This window comes from Drosophila melanogaster, chromosome X (assembly GCF_000001215.4).
Source record: "Drosophila melanogaster chromosome X".
Classification (NCBI taxonomy): Eukaryota; Metazoa; Arthropoda; class Insecta; order Diptera; family Drosophilidae; genus Drosophila; species Drosophila melanogaster.
This window is the reverse complement of record NC_004354.4, coordinates 5,863,169-5,879,865: the sequence shown is the minus strand read 5'-3', so window position 1 is coordinate 5,879,865 and position 16,697 is coordinate 5,863,169. Positions and strand designations below refer to the sequence as shown.

Sequence of the window (16,697 nt, the reverse complement as noted above, 5' to 3'; positions counted from 1 at the left end):
CACACAGCTGTTCGAGGTGCCTATCGAAAGTTGATCAAATCGTCGCTATCGATAGACGATACAATAGTATGGGAAATATATTCTACGTTTACAAATTTAAGCTGTCAAACTTATGTTTGTTTAATGCTTATAGTAGAAACATTCACATGTACAACGATTCGGTTGAATTTTAAAATACTTGATTTTCTCTGCAAATTTAACGATAATTGCGCGCCAGTGTTGCGTAATGGCCGCACGTTGTGGTGTTAACAACTGAATCGCTTTGCAACACATCAAGAGACACAAAAATTTTTTCGGTCTAAATTCCTAACTAGAGTTAGTCTGTGTGCGATTTTGGCGGCGGGATTGGGAGTTCCCGGTACCGCAGTGATCTGCACCGGAAAACCAGCCATCGGAAATCTCAAGCCATGGAGAGCGAGAAGATTCTAATGGCCGCCGGAGTGACGGTAGCCGCCGTAGTCGGAGCCTTCGTTTTCTGGGGTCCTTCGGGTGAGTAGTAGATCTTCCATGGCGTAGTTCCCTACTCCAGCGAAACATTTGCAGGTTCCCGTTTGCGTCAACGACGCGGCCAAATTGCCGGTCTCCACAACTTTGGACTGACCTGCTTCCTAAACACCCTGCTACAGGCGATGGCCGCCTGTCCCCAGTTCATTGCCTGGCTGCAATTGTACAACAACGCCTCGCCGGATCGAAAAAGCTTAATTACGTCGATGTTAAACACTCTGGAAGTGGTCAATGGCACCCATGCCACTCTGCGCGGCGATCCCTATTCACCGGGAGCCGTTCTCCGGGCTCTGAATGCCCTGGGCTGGGTGATTCCACAGGAGGAGCACGACGCCCACGAGCTGTTCCACGTGCTATTGACCTGCCTGGAGGAGGAGGCCATACGACCACAGCCCCTCGGCTGTCTGTCGGATGCTCTGCCCACGGATAACGATGATAACAGCAGCTTGGCAGGCACAGCAACGCCAGTAGGGGGCTTTCGATCATTTAGCTCCATGGCAGCGGGACTGGGAGCCAGCCAGAGGATCGGGGATCAACCGAACCGGCCCTCCAGTGCCATGCTCACTGATTTCTTAAACATGGAGTATGATGAGAGCACCAGTTTGCAGCGATTGGTGCGTTCCGAGGCCCACACACCGGATTCGCCTGCCTCTGTTTGCGAACGCGACGGAAACGATCGCCTGGGATCCGTGCTTCTGGATGCCGTTTCGCCAGGGACACCCTTTGGCTTTCCGCTCGTCAGCAATCCGGATTCCTTGGCTACGCCTATGTTGGGCGGCGAGCGTTCGTCGCGACCGCGACTTCCACAATCCCAACAGCAGCAGGATGAGGGTCTGAATCGCCGGGTGTCCAGCTCCTGTCGATCGCTAGAGCGCCTGCATCGCGGACCAGGTCGGGTGTCCATCTGGTCCAACATGATGCCCAGCCAAGTGGCGCATCCGTTTCAGGGCGCCATGGGCGCACAGATCGTGTGCAATGGCTGCGGCTCCAAGTCGGCCGTTCGGTACGATAAGTTCGACAGCATAACGCTAAATCTGCCGCCGCAACGCAGAACTGGCTTGAGTTTGGGCCACTTGCTTAGCGAGTATATCACATCGGAGGATCTGAGCGATGTCAAGTGTGACTCCTGCAACGAGACCACCACGCACACCAAATCGGTTACGTTCGCTAAACTACCGGCCTGCCTGTGCATCCATGTGGCGCGGACGGTGTGGCTGCCAACTGGACAGGTGTGCAAGCGGAAGGACTATGTACACTTCCCCGAGAGCCTCTCCATGGCGCCCTACAGCTTCGTGCAGCCGCATCTCAATAGCCAGGTGAGCGTGTGTTGCATATGTTTGCCCCAGAATAACAAACTTCCCCTGTAAAAATTATCCTTATATATGATCATTTAAATACATATATCTAAAGGATATATATGTATAGGATATATCTATAGAATATAGGTCTTTCCTTTTCTAATTGGTGTACAAAGAGTAGTGGCATTCAATTCAAGAACTGTTTACATTTAGTAACTAGCATATTGTTAAAACAAACACTTTTGCTCATGATTACAGGCTGGCACTCCCTGGGGCTCGACAATGTCGCTGTATTCCTCCAGCCTGCCGATGAACAATGGCGTTGGTGGTGGCGAGGGCTTTGGCACGATGTTCCCCAAGAATCTTTACCGGCTTCTGGCCGTGGTGGTGCACTCCGGGGAGGCAAACAGCGGTCACTTTGTAACCTACAGGCGTGGCTCGTTGCGGAACGCACATCGGTATGGTTTCCATTGCCTCTGTGTAATAATTATGCTAATTCTGTGCTATCCTTATTAGGTGGTACTACACATCGGATACAATTGTGCGGGAGGTGAGCATCGACGAGGTGTTGAGCGTCCCCGCCTATCTTTTATTCTACGATCGTGGCCAGCAGAGGCAGCTAAATCTGCGCTAGTCAGGTGTAGGTCGTCGGTATTATTCTAGTCCATACTTTTGATGTGATGAATATGAATATCCGAAACCAAATCCTTTTCGTCGAACGGTGGCCATAGCAAACACGCGTCACATTTATATAGATATATATACATAACTCATATAAGTACGGGAACCCACGATGATCTGACCTATACTCGGCGGGTTCATGTAATGGTCTCCGCATAATCCAAACTCTGTGTACGGCTTATTGCATATAGGAACTCCCTATCGTAACAGAGAGCTCGACTCTTCATTTGTTATCTATGCATTTAAGATTTTTTAAGAATTCCAAATTCATGCCGTGCTTTTAGCTGTCTGTATTTAGCAATGTACACAAATCAACTACCAATAATTGTTTGCGCGTTAATTCTGTAGGATAGATGTTCAATAAAAATTTCGAAATCAGTTCCAATTTTTTAAAGTGCTTTCTCTGAAGGTTTTGGATAAATAAAATATATTATAATACTGAATGCACAGAAAAATCCAGAAGGGTAATTTCAAAAAGGGTGCAAAGTATTGTACATCGATAACCACCGATTAATAATCGATTATCTGGACATGTTGTGATAAATCAGGGTTGCATTTCACGCCGTATTTCGTTTCATTTCCCTAAAGAGTGAACAAAAATACGCAATTGGACAAATCTAGTGGCTAAGAATGTCTGAAGCGGAGCTGGAACAGACACCCAGCGCGGGCCACGTGCAGGAGCAGCCGATTGAGGAGGAGCATGAGCCGGAACAGGAGCCAACCGATGCGTACACAATTGGCGGTCCGCCGAGGACGCCGGTTGAAGATGCGGCGGCCGAATTGAGCGCCAGTCTAGACGTCAGCGGCTCGGATCAGTCGGCGGAGCAGTCGCTCGACCTCAGCGGTGTCCAAGCGGAGGCCGCGGCGGAGTCAGAGCCACCGGCGAAGCGCCAGCATCGCGACATCAGTCCCATTTCGGAGGACAGCACGCCGGCGAGCAGCACATCGACTAGTTCCACCAGGTCGTCCAGCTCCTCCCGCTACGACGATGTTAGCGAGGCGGAGGAGGCACCACCGGAGCCCGAGCCGGAGCAACCACAGCAGCAGCAGCAGGAGGAAAAGAAGGAGGACGGTCAGGATCAGGTGAAGTCACCAGGTCCAGTTGAATTGGAGGCACAGGAGCCCGCGCAGCCGCAGAAGCAGAAAGAGGTGGTGGACCAGGAAATTGAAACCGAGGATGAGCCCTCCTCCGATACGGTAATCTGCGTGGCCGACATCAACCCCTACGGCAGTGGTTCCAACATTGACGACTTCGTTATGGATCCCGATGCTCCTCCCAATGCAATAATCACCGAGGTGGTTACCATTCCAGCTCCTCTTCATCTCAAAGGGACACAACAACTGGGGCTGCCATTGGCTGCCCCACCGCCACCACCACCTCCTCCAGCAGCGGAACAAGTCCCCGAGACTCCCGCCTCGCCCACAGATGACGGCGAGGAACCACCAGCAGTATATTTATCCCCCTACATACGCTCTCGCTACATGCAGGAATCGACACCTGGCCTGCCCACCCGCCTGGCGCCGCGTGATCCTCGCCAGCGCAACATGCCGCCGCCAGCCGTAGTTCTGCCCATTCAAACCGTACTTAGCGCCAACGTTGAGGCCATTTCTGACGACAGCAGCGAAACTAGCAGCAGCGATGACGATGAAGAGGAAGAGGAGGACGAAGATGATGCCTTGACCATGGAGCACGACAACACTTCCAGGGAGACGGTCATCACAACAGGTGACCCTCTGATGCAAAAGATCGATATAAGCGAAAATCCCGACAAGATCTATTTTATTCGGCGCGAGGATGGCACCGTGCACCGTGGCCAGGTGCTTCAGTCTCGCACCACTGAGAATGCGGCCGCTCCCGATGAGTACTACGTCCACTATGTTGGTCTCAATCGCCGCCTGGACGGATGGGTGGGCAGGCATAGGATCTCGGACAATGCGGATGACTTGGGCGGTATTACCGTGCTGCCAGCGCCACCATTAGCCCCCGATCAGCCAAGTACTAGCAGGGAAATGCTCGCCCAACAGGCCGCCGCGGCGGCAGCTGCCTCATCCGAACGGCAGAAGCGTGCGGCCAACAAGGATTACTATCTGTCCTATTGCGAGAACAGTCGCTATGACTACAGCGACCGCAAGATGACACGCTACCAGAAGCGGCGCTACGATGAGATCAACCACGTGCAGAAGAGCCACGCTGAGCTGACCGCCACGCAGGCGGCGCTGGAGAAGGAGCACGAGTCCATTACGAAGATCAAGTACATTGATAAGCTGCAGTTTGGCAACTACGAGATCGACACCTGGTACTTTAGTCCCTTCCCCGAAGAATATGGCAAGGCACGTACGTTATATGTTTGCGAGTACTGCCTAAAGTACATGCGCTTCAGGTCGAGCTATGCCTATCATCTGCACGAATGCGACCGCAGGCGTCCGCCCGGAAGAGAGATCTACCGCAAGGGCAATATATCCATTTACGAGGTGAACGGCAAGGAGGAGTCACTATACTGCCAACTTTTGTGTCTGATGGCCAAGCTCTTTTTGGACCACAAGGTTCTATACTTCGACATGGACCCGTTTCTCTTTTACATCCTTTGCGAGACGGACAAGGAGGGCAGTCACATTGTGGGCTATTTCTCCAAGGAAAAGAAGTCGCTGGAAAACTACAACGTGGCCTGCATTCTGGTATTGCCGCCGCATCAGCGTAAGGGATTTGGAAAGCTACTAATAGCCTTTAGCTATGAGCTGTCGCGCAAGGAGGGCGTAATCGGTAGTCCGGAGAAACCGCTCTCGGATCTGGGTAGGCTGAGCTATCGCAGCTATTGGGCATACACGCTGCTGGAGCTGATGAAAACCCGCTGCGCTCCAGAGCAGATCACAATCAAGGAGCTGAGCGAAATGAGTGGCATCACCCACGACGACATTATCTACACGCTGCAGTCCATGAAGATGATCAAGTATTGGAAGGGCCAGAATGTCATTTGCGTTACGTCCAAGACCATTCAAGACCACCTCCAGCTGCCGCAGTTCAAGCAGCCCAAGCTGACCATCGACACCGATTACCTCGTCTGGAGTCCGCAAACTGCAGCGGCAGTGGTCAGAGCTCCGGGAAATTCCGGCTAGCATACGGAACCTGGAGACCCCGTTCTGCTATCATCGCATATAATTGTTATTGACGATGACGATTAGGTTTTTTTTTTTTATTTTTTTTTAAAGAAAGCGTAGGAATAAGCTATTCTATTGCACCCCTCCAAACGAAAAATGTATAGTCATATATCTAAATGGAACCATCAGAAGGTTCAATGTAATACTTAACATTTGGTTTACAATTTTTTTTTTTTATAGTTAAGGAGTTTTACGGATAGGCTGTTGTAACTCTTAATGATAGAACCAAATGTCTAATTCGTTTGGCTAATGTTTTTGGAGAGGGAATTTGGAACAACCATTTAAAAATTTTAAAAACTTCTGTGTTCTTGAAATATATATCTTTAACTACTTTATCTCGAAAAACTCTGGACTTGTTAAAAACCAAATAAACTTCCACAGCAGCCGATATGCCGACGCCTGAAGAGAATACATCTCTATGAACTCCTTACACGTAAGATAGCATAATCTCTCCACGGTACATTTTTATACACTATAATTAAGGAAGAGAATCCATAATATCTTTTAGGCTACACATTAGGTTAAGTTCAGAAAGAACTGAACGATTCCTACTGACTAATGAACAATAATAAATGATTTAAACTGTAAAAAAGAAAAACTCCAATCTGAGAACATGATGTACTTTCTCAAATAAATGCGTCGTTACATTAACGTCAAAAAGAGGAAAAATTAAATAAATATTTACAACGACAGGTTATTCTTTTCATTATTTTTGCAACACATTTCTTGTAGGTTAGCTTAATATGTATATTTTGATATAATAAAAAATATATATAGAAATATCGAAAACATTGGAAAAACAAGTTTAAAATTTCGAGCATTAAAATCCATTGCTAACCCTCTCCTCCCTAGCGTCATAAGCAATCGGTTATCGAGGTTATCGATAACGCCCGCATCGATACAATTCCGCCGGCTTGTCCGATTCGTGTTGTTGTGATTCGGGATATATACAGGATATAGGGCAGCCAAAATGGGCCTGCTGTCCGATCCGTCGATATCGACGCAAAGCAAGCTGGTGGACGGACTGGCGCGTCATGTTCGCAAGGTGTGCTACGCCCTTTATGTGGCGGGTGTGGCCTGGTTCTTCTGTTTGGCGCTGCCGGAGTTCAACCACGGGACATATCTCTCCGAGAATGCTCTTTCGCCAGGTGAGTTACGTGCAGCGTCACCAAAAGAGAGCCGCTAACAATTGGTGTGATCTATTGTAGGCTTGGTCTATCCGGAGATCCGCATCGATGCGAATCGTCTGGCCATCCAGTTGCTGGAGGAGCTGCAGCGGGAGCGAAAGGATCATCTGTCCACCACGCCGCACGCCTGGATTGCGGCCAAGATGAACGAGTTCGGCCTGGAGACGCACACGCACAACTACACGTTGCGCTACCCATTTGGCGGCGGTAAAGAGTATCACGGCAAGAATATCTACGGCATATTGAGGGCCCCAAGAATTGCCTCCACGGAGGGCATCGTTTTTGCGGCTCCATATCGCGCTGCCAGTTCCGTGCACACGGACATTTCCGCCAGCGTGCCGCTTCTGCTGGCCTTCGCCGATTTTGCCCGGCGCAAGAACTACTGGGCGAAGGATCTGATCTTCCTGATCACCGAACAGGAGCAGCTGGGCATGCAGGCCTGGCTGGAGGCTTATCACGATGGCGACCGGGAACTGGACTTGAGCAAGGCGTACCTGCGTCCTGGCAATTTGCCCGCTCGCGCTGGTTCGCTGCAAGCGGCTCTGAATATTGAAGTTCAGGATCTGGAGATTGACCATGTGGATGTGCGAATAGAGGGCTTGAACGGCAAGCTGCCCAATCTGGATATGTTCAATCTGGTGCAGAGAATTATGGCCCGCGAGGGCATCGCCTCTGGCTATAAACAAGCGCCACGCAAGAAGCGTCGTCACAGCCAGTCGCACTTCGAGCAGAACTTCCGCCAGATGCTGACCATGCTGGCCAGCCAGTCGTCGGGCGTACCCACTGGCAATCATGGGCTGTTCCACCGTTATCGGATCGATGCTTTGACCATAGCTGCCAATCGAAGGGCCACCCATGCCACACTGAAGGGCAGCCCAGGATCGGCAGCGGTGCCTTTGCTGAAGGCCATCGAGGGAATAGCCAGGAGTCTGAACAACCTTCTGGAGCGCTTCCATCAAAGCTTTTTCTTCTATGTGATCGTAAGCAACGATCGCTACATCTCCATTGGGGATTATATGCCCGCTTTGGTGGCTCTGGTAGCTTGTGCCTTCCTTAAGGCCTATCTAACGTGGTCCACGCTCCCGGCGACCAACGCTGAGCTGGAAAAGGCCGCTGGCTGGCTTAGGGAGCACGAACAGGAGGCGGAACTGGAGGAGAACCTAGAGCCGGATAAGTTCGAGCTGCCGTATGGTTCGGTATTGATTTACCTTACTGCCACCCTGTTGATTGGTTTCCTGTGCAACGTGCTGCCCCTGCAGCAATATTTCCTAGAGATTCCTATGGGCGCCGCACCACTGACCACCTCAGTACTGAGTTTTCTTTCTCTGATCGGTTTCGTTCTGCCCTTTGTGGTGGTTTTGCCGCCCGGAGGATTGGAGCTGCTGCATGTGGCCTTTCTGCTAATCTATGGCTGCGCTTTAATAGTCATCGGGCTCCTCAACTTTGCCCTGGGCTTATTTGCGGCCGTGCTGACTGTACCGCTGGTCATCGCGCTGGAGACCAAGGAGGAGAACTCGCGCAGCACGCTGAGGAACACGATCCGCTTGGCCACGCTGGTCATGAATCCCATGATGGTCGTTTATGTGATCGTGCTGGCCATGACATTCTACCAGTTCCCGGAGCTGCCGGTGCAGAAGATCATGCTGAGGGCGGCCACCGCGGCCATGGATGCCTCGGCTTATGGACTTATCGATTCCGTGGTAAGTTAAGATTTCAGTTGCCACTACTAACATACATAGATAATAAACTAAAATACTTTCCTATTGCAGATTTATGGCAACTGGCTGTACTTTGTCATCTGCACGATTTTCCTGCCGCTGTGGATCATCTGCTGGACCTTGTCGCTGTCCAAGCGACGCGACTACGCAGATTACCTGGACTTCGATGAGTCGCCATCAACGTCGCCGCAGCCGCAGTCAAAGGTGAAAACGAATTGAGGAGACGAACAGCACGGATTGCCATTCACTGGCTACATATATCAACTGGAAATGATCCTAAGATGAAGTGTGATAAACCCAACAAAACTGTGTGTGATGGCGGTAAGAGATTGCACATGCAGAGAAAATTCCATTTAAATGTTATGCATTTGATTAAATGTCTAAATAAAAGAAGCCTATTTATTAGTTGGAATAACTAAGTGTAAATGTAATCCAAAAAATATTAAATATACCACGGCATTTTCGATGTTGATTCCCAGTTAACTTATCATTTTAAATTACTTAAGTGGTTAACTTTATCAGTAGCTTCTTGTGATTTATGGATTTTCCATTATATTTGCAACTTTGTTTGCACGTAAAGCAGTAATGCATATATTTCCCATCCGTTGGTTATTATTTCTTTTGTCAATCCTCCGTCTTCGCTGGCGTTATTGGCCAGTGGAGGACAGGAGTTTCTCCGTGGAGTAGTGCTCAGTGGAGCACGTGCCTCTTTGAATAAGTGGAAAACTTTTCGACTATGACACGCAACTTAATTTAAACTTTGCACCGCTGCCAGCGCCATCGTCGTCGCTGCTGGCAATTAGTTATGAGCCAGGATTTGGCTCAATCAGAGGCATGGATGCATGGTGTCCTCGAAGCTGGGAGCCCTGCACTTGCCGCACCGTGTTTACCGGCGCCATTCAATCTGCAACTTAACAAGAAAACTTTCCTCACACAACCATTCAAAGGCAGACACAAAGTTGCGGCGGCACAGTGGTACTTTCACTCGAAATGTAGAAATGAGAAATTTTCGAATATCTTTTTATTAAATGGATAGATAGATTGTAAGATGAGTTCGGTCAAATCACTGAGCTGTATCACTGTATAAATCAGTTAACAAATATATATACTTTTTCAAGTAGTAGTTAATTAATCCTCGCAGTTCTAGTCTAATCGCAGCTTTTCAATATTTCTATGGGCCATCGTTAAAACAGCAGAGCACACAAGTGATTTTAGAGTTGTGTATCTTTATTCAAATACTATTCAAGGCTGGCCTGCGCTAGATGGCCATCTCCTGCACCTGATCCTCTTGGCTTAAAGAACCCATCGCCCTTCGCAACCATTGGCAAATCGAATTGGACGAGATAGGTAGCATCTCGTCCTGAGAGTCAGCCATATCGGTTTGGGTGCCCTTGCCGGTGCCCTTGCCTGGATTCCGATCCAGATACAGACCCTCTTTGGACTCCAGCTCCGTCTGTCGCTCCGCGTGGCGTTCCAAAGAGCGTTGACATCGGCTCCAGAGATCCTGGACATCCTGGCTCTCGCAGTCCGACTGAATGGCCTCTATCAGATATCTCATGGATCGCCCACTGTACTCCATCTCCAGGCTGCGGATCATTTCCGCATCGCTCTGCAACTGACACTGGATCGCCACCTGGCGTTCGAGTGCCTTGGCATCGAATAGCATTTGATCCAACAGTGCATCCGTCTCGGCGATCTCGATCCGAAGCAGATCGGCCATGTCCATGGCCGAACTAAGTTCCCCAGGTTTTGGGCAACGCGGCGAGGGTGGCGGTGGTGGTGGCGTCACCGGGATACGGGCCGTCTTACACTGGACGACACGTGGGGTCCTCAGATGCGTATCGGTCTTGCGCATTTTGAAAGCCTTGGGCGCAGGTCGTGGTGCTAGGCTACTGGGCCTACGCTTCGGGAAAGACCTTGCCGAGCTGGTCGCTGTGGTGGTGGGGTGTGCGGTATCACTCCTAGTCGTGAGCAACTCTGGCACTGCCTTCTCCAGAGATGCCTCCAGAGATGTATAGCCATTCACGCTGTTCAAATGGAGGCGACGGGCCTGGTGCACCAAATTGACGATAGCGCGATCCAAAGCCAAACTCCGGGCACTCACGGACTCCGCCGCGTCATTCAGATGTTCTGTGCTCATTCCAAAGCAGGTTTAGTGGAAAATTTTGATAATATTAATATATATATATGGCTATACTGTGAAGATGTAGTGTATATAAGATTTGGTACTACCGACCGAACCGTAGAGCAAACGTGTTGTGTGTGTCCCTGTCAAATTAGGTGAAATGAAGTGTTGCCAGTTGGAGACGGGCCTACTGGTTTCGGAAAACTCCAACTCCAAGATTACAAGTTTACAAAGGTTTTTTTCTCTGAGTGTATGAATGTGTCGCAAAGTATGCAGTTCGAAGAATATTTATATATGGTTAGAAATCTTTATACACAGCCCACTGTTGGCCAAAACGTTCGCATTATCCTTCGACTGAAGGATAAAGGGATGCGGAGAGTTCGTGATTGCGGGGGGGCGGGGGTGTTTTAAAATTGGCAAGTTGATGTCACATAATTGCCCCTCGAGCGCTCATCTTAATTATTGTGCTCGCTGACTTCCTGTTGCCCGACTTAATTCCCCGTTAAAGCCAACAACACACTCCCTGCGGTCGGGTTCGCCCCCCCACCCCCCACCATCCCACTCCAACGACCACTCTTTTGCCGGTTCCCTCTGCCGCCCATGGACTTACTGAGTGCGTCGCTGCTGCGTGTGGAAATAATTAAAATTGTTCGAAGAACGAGAGGTGTTGCACTTTGCATGTCGGCGAAAGGGGGATTGATGTGCAACATATATGTACATATGTATGAGTATGTGCATTATCGTGTCGGTTGGACAGAACAGCCATGCATTCATCGCGGATGTAAGGATAATGGAACCTACTTGAACGGCCCTTTAAAAAATTTATTGCTTTAACTATTAATCGTTTCATAAATTGAACCTTGAATGAGATCTGTAAATAAAATCCATTGCCAAACTGAGTTTATCCATTTGTAGAGCGACTTCAATTTTAGTTTCGCTGTTTTTTGCGGATTTTTTTTCAACGCTTCCGTGCTGCTTCTGTTTTAATGAAAAGTGAAAAGTGGGAAAACAAGTCCGGAATAGAGGAATACCAATCGAGAGCTTTCAATTTGCTCGACCATTGTTCTGCCTTTGTTTGCTTTTGGATTCGGATTCGGTTTCTTGTTTTTTTTTTTTTTTTTACCCGGGCTTTACTTTCGAAAAGAATTGAAACTTTGACAGTTATTTGTGTGCTTTGTCCGCCCCCTCGAAACAATGCACAAGCGGCGTCAATCCGCCCGACCTATATAGTCCTCCCCCCCCCCCCCCTAAACCACCACAACGAGGAGTCACGTGGCACTCCATTTTTTTGGAATGCCAACGATGAGTACGAAAAACTGGGCAGGTGAAATGGAAAACAAACGCATAGAAAGACAGGTACGAGAAAAAAGCATCCAAAAGACTATAGACATACACTGAGATCTTAGACGGAAAATGGAAAAAAATTATTTTGCAAAAATTAAACAACTTTAGATGAGCATTGTTATCATAACTTGACTAAAAGTGATCAGAAAGCAAAAAGAATAACTGTTTTGAGCAGCTAATAACGAAGGCTAACCATCCCTATCACTTTTTGACCGATTTAGGAAAATTAATTTTTGGACCAATTTTCGCATTTTCGGTAAGGGGTAACATCATCAAAATTTACAAAAAATGGCTAAAAAATGGAATTCCCATTTTTGGACACAGTTCGATTGGGAATTTAAATACGAACTCAACGTGATATGACATTCCGTATTCAGACAATTATTTTTAAAGTTGTGGCCAAAAAACTGACTATTTTATGACGGAAAATCGAAAAAAATGATTTTGGCAAAAATTAAACAACTTTAGATGAGCGTTTTCATCATAACTTGACTAAAAATGATCATAAAACCAAAGAAATAACTGTTTTGAGCAGCTAATAACGAAGGCTAACCATCTGTATCACTTTTGGACCAATTTAGAAAAAATAATTTTTGAGTCATTTTTCGCATTTTCGGAAGGGGTAACATCATCAAAATTTACAAAAAATGGCTAAAAAATAGAATTCCCATTTTTGGACACAGTTCGATTGGGAATTTAAATACAAACTTAACGAGGTATAACAATCCATATTTGAATGATTCTGTCAATTGTTACGAGAATAATTGTGTTATTTTCTAGGCGTAAAATTGGAAAATGATTTTTGGTACAAAATGGGATTATTTGCTTTCATTGGCATTGTAAAACAAAATTCGTAGAGCAACTATTTTGATTGAAACAAATGATCTCTAGATTTTTGCGAGTGCAAACCGAAAGAAGTGAACAAATAACGAAATAATATTGCATGCGAATAAAAATGCCGTCAAAACTGCCAATTTCTCTCAATTTGTAAAGTTTGTCGAATTCGGTATTTGTTTTTCTACTTTCCAACCCACTGATATGTTTTGTGTGTGCAGATTTCCGTGGCGCTCCAAAGTTTTCAACTACCAGTAGTTGGGGGATTGGGGATTTTTTATTCCAGTATTCCAGGCTGTCTTGAAAATTTAATTTCGCCCCGCTTCTACTTAGACTTTTACAATACTTTGATGCTGCTCTTAATCAAAGTTTGCCCAGCGACAATAAAACTTGCGATTTTATTTACAAACAATCAGAGCCTACGATGGGTCCTTCGAAAAGGGGGAAAACAAAGCCTTGTCCCACAAAGAGAGCGAGAAAATTGGGGAAAGTGGAGAAAGCTGAGCAAGTCGGCGGCCGTTGGATGAATGACAAACGAAATGAGACTCGAGTAGGCAAACTAGAAATGAATGGAGTGCATGAGGGAATTTGCCAAATTGAGCGAAAAGGGCCAGATACTTCAAATGGGATTTACAGTGCATACTGCGTAAGTATGCCATCATTCAGTTAAATGTTCATAGTCCTGCAGAATTTGCGTTTCGTTTGCATAGGCTACTTTTATACTATGTCGTGTTATCTACAGAACTAGCAAACCAAAAAGTTGATCGACTGGGTTGCTTCAAAAGGATTATGACTGTACTTCTATGTGTGTGTTTGTGCGGCCTGCATTGGGTGGCATGAAGATAGTAGATAGAGCAACAGCTACCCGCATGACGTTTTTTATTTGCGGGCAGCACACACACACACACACACACACCGCCATTAGCGAAGTGAAAGAGAGGGTGAGACAGGAAGCGAAAGAGAGGGATGTACAGCACGGATGAGTGTCTTTTCTTAGTCCCTAAATTCAGCCGGCATTCAATTCCTTTGCCTTTGTCCCCATGTCGAGCAGTTGTTTAGCACATTAAGCCACTAAAACAACTGGCTGGCGCAGAACGGTAGACGGTTGGGCGGGGCCCAGAAAGAGAGAGAGGGCTAGTGTTGGCGGTGAGGTGCCATAACATATCCCTCTTCTCTGCTCCAAGTTGTCAGCTGTTTTACGGCCAAGTTATGACGTGCCTCCGTCACTGGCTTAAGTACGTACAAAAAGAAAACTGAAACATGATAGAAGTGAAATGAAAAACAAGCAACAAAAAACTAAATGTTGCAAAAAGCCGACCCAAATACCCTTACCAAAAGAATGCTAATGCAAGTGCAGGGAAGTCGCGCGAATTCTTAAGCAATCAAATATTGTAATGACTCCTAAAAAAGGAAGTAATTCAATGGATTTTGGCAGGTATTCCGGATATATACATATATACATTTTACTTAGCTATAGTCAAATACTTTTTGTGAGCGTATGAAAGCTAAAGACAAGAAAATAATAAAAAACAAAAAAAATGAAAAAAAAAGACGAACATGTTGGCCTGGCCAAAAGGTAGGAAAAGCCGGGAAAGGGAAAACTTTTATGCGCTGCTGTCGCTGGCGAACACAACTTTTGCCTTTTATGTCCTTGTCGTCTGCTATCAGTGTATGTATGTGTATATATGTGTGTGTGTGTGTTGGTGTATATATCCGTATACGGACTGGTGCATGTGTGGAAGTTCTTATGGCGTTTTGTGTGACATTTATTGTCATTTAACTGTGACAAAGTTAGCGGATAAGCATACACGGCGCTATGAGGCATTTGCACAATGCCATCTTTTCGCCTGGATTGATAGGCGTATATCTCAGTAGGCGTGGCTGGCGGCAAACGAAAACTTCAAAGCACAACACACACCCTGCTAAATTATTGAGAACGTTTTGAGAAATCAAGAAATAAACCCAATATCGAAATCTCATCGAAGTGCAGGTAAAATGTTAGTTAGATTCTTCGACAACTCATCGACAACTATTTCCACTGCCTGTTCAGAATGGTAATCGGTCAGGATAGTGAGGAAAAGGTGCTGCCAGGGGAAAATGCAGCCACTGGTGGAATGGAAATGAACGGTTTTAAGGGAAACCGCTTGGAAACGGCCAAGATATATGCACGCGGAAAGGGTCGACTGCGCATGTTTTTTCGGCTCGGAAATCAGCCGCGTTGCGAATTCATCAACGGAGTGCCTCCCAGTGATTTGAATAAAATCCAGAAACATTGGTAACCATTTGGTATTTGTGTAATAATTAATTTTATCCATAGTAACAAAAGGCTGCAGCTATATGCTATGCTAAATAATAGATTTGCCAATAAGAAGAATTGAAATATTTTTAATATCATGTACATATATTCTATGATAATAGATTTGCCAATAAGAAGAACTGAATGAATAATTGAATATTATAGTTAAATTGAAACTTTCGTGTTTCATTTTGCCATGCGAAGGAAGGAGATGCTGATGCGTTAAGTTCGGCAATCCTGATTCAGCGGATATTTGCTCATTTTTCCAAAAGGACACCTTTCGACCCGACAAGTGTAACAGCTCCTTCGCCTTGTTTATTTGCTTTATTGATGAGTCATCAGCCAAGGATGCGCGAACGAAGGATACGCACTTGATATGCTGCCCGGTTTATTGCCGGATTTTACGATCCGATTGGGAAACGTTTTCGATTTACGCCAAAATGGGCAAGTGACGGGGCGAGCATGTGTTGAATGAAGGGACATAAAAGGGAGTTGGGGAAATTGATTGATAATTGATAACGCAACACACGATACGACCCCAAAGGAGTTCATCATATATGCTTGAGTTTGCCACACAGCAGCTAGTATTAACTTTGAAATATGTTATGCTTTTTAACGCAATAATCGTATGGTATTAAATCTAGGTACCTATTATGCTTATGCAAACCAGTTAAATGCTTCGCCTTGCGGTGCAGCAGCACCGTAGTCAGTAGAAACTGGTGAATTTTTGATGGCCCGAGTTTGTCAGCCTCTTGGTTTCCAAGTGAATTGCTTACGAAACCGGAGGCTGTCCTGATTTCGAACTTCGTGCCCGGCAATTTATGTTGGCAGAGTCGTCCTTGGTCCGTCGTCCAGATGTTTGGTCGCATATGCAGATTAAGTTGGAAGCAGATCATGTTGGCGGTGGTCTCCAGACTCCAGACTTTAGACTTCAGACTCCACCAGCTAGTATCCAGCATCCAGAGGCACAAAGAAGAAGCCAGACAAAGACGAGAGACGAGAACGGAAATGGAGCAAACTAAACTGTTGTTGGCTTGTTAGGCAGATGGTAGACATATTCCCAGCCGGATGTGCGCCCAAGGATATGCTTACAAGGCAAACAAATTTACCCATAATGCTGTCAGATGCATATCGGCCCCAGTTCGGACAGCCACAGTCATCCATTATGTGTATATACCCTTACACTCTCACTGTTTCAGTTCGGCATTATGATGGGCCCACTTAGTCGTAGATGGTAGGGTATTATTTTTGTTCGACCCAAGCAGATTGCATCCAACATCCTGGACTGCCTTTCTTGGGGGCCTGAAAAATTTGTTGATTTTAGTGCTGCGGCCAAGACAGGATTCAACTGAAGTTGCGCTGCCTGCTGTTGCAGCACTGTGCAAAAAAGTTGTTAATTGCAACAGAAGAAATCAACATTTGAAAAGCTCTCTAATGGCTTTTTTTTAAATTCCACTAAATATTTGTCTAATAAGATAAGATAGTAAGTAAGATAAGTAAGTAGTATACATATATTTAGATATATTAAAGCTTTCTTAACAATTTTTCAAGTGT

The 16,697-nt window shown here is 46.5% G+C and overlaps 5 protein-coding genes across 7 annotated transcripts, besides 1 other annotated feature; 4 read left to right on the top strand and 1 right to left on the bottom strand.

The window, feature by feature from the left end:
- The first annotated feature begins 78 nt into the window (after positions 1-78).
- Positions 79-2,866, top strand: Usp30 (Ubiquitin specific protease 30). 2 transcript variants are annotated; one of them, NM_132046.3, is made up of 4 exons: positions 79-489; positions 544-1,820; positions 2,061-2,260; positions 2,319-2,866. In NM_132046.3, the coding sequence occupies exons 1-4, from the start codon at positions 408-410 to the stop codon at positions 2,434-2,436; spliced, it is 1,677 nt and encodes a 558-aa protein (NP_572274.1). In that variant the 5' UTR covers positions 79-407; the 3' UTR covers positions 2,437-2,866. The 2 variants fall into 2 exon arrangements, with proteins under 2 accessions (NP_572274.1, NP_001284912.1); NM_001297983.1 differs by having other exon boundaries at positions 248-489.
- A 146-nt stretch (positions 2,867-3,012) lies between these two features.
- mof (males absent on the first) lies at positions 3,013-6,026 on the top strand. The gene has a single exon (NM_078496.3). It carries the CDS (start codon positions 3,114-3,116, stop codon positions 5,595-5,597), a length of 2,484 nt encoding a protein of 827 aa, NP_511051.1. The 5' UTR covers positions 3,013-3,113; the 3' UTR covers positions 5,598-6,026.
- Positions 6,000-6,199: a mobile genetic element.
- A 309-nt stretch (positions 6,200-6,508) lies between these two features.
- Positions 6,509-9,025, top strand: GAA1 (Glycosylphosphatidylinositol anchor attachment 1). Its single transcript, NM_132045.4, has 3 exons — positions 6,509-6,787; positions 6,848-8,526; positions 8,596-9,025. Exons 1-3 carry the CDS (start codon positions 6,610-6,612, stop codon positions 8,761-8,763), a joined length of 2,025 nt encoding a protein of 674 aa, NP_572273.2. The 5' UTR covers positions 6,509-6,609; the 3' UTR covers positions 8,764-9,025.
- A 574-nt stretch (positions 9,026-9,599) lies between these two features.
- Positions 9,600-10,771, bottom strand: CG15764 (uncharacterized protein). 2 transcript variants are annotated; one of them, NM_001297982.1, is made up of 1 exon: positions 9,600-10,771. In NM_001297982.1, the coding sequence occupies exon 1, from the start codon at positions 10,682-10,684 to the stop codon at positions 9,803-9,805; it is 882 nt and encodes a 293-aa protein (NP_001284911.1). In that variant the 5' UTR covers positions 10,685-10,771; the 3' UTR covers positions 9,600-9,802. The 2 variants fall into 2 exon arrangements, with proteins under 2 accessions (NP_001284911.1, NP_572272.1); NM_132044.2 differs by having other exon boundaries at positions 9,758-10,771.
- A 3,943-nt stretch (positions 10,772-14,714) lies between these two features.
- On the top strand, positions 14,715-15,316 carry CG43137 (uncharacterized protein). The gene is made up of 2 exons (NM_001258610.2): positions 14,715-14,837; positions 14,898-15,316. The coding sequence occupies exon 2, from the start codon at positions 14,899-14,901 to the stop codon at positions 15,124-15,126; it is 228 nt and encodes a 75-aa protein (NP_001245539.1). The 5' UTR covers positions 14,715-14,837; position 14,898; the 3' UTR covers positions 15,127-15,316.
- The last annotated feature ends 1,381 nt before the right edge of the window (positions 15,317-16,697 follow it).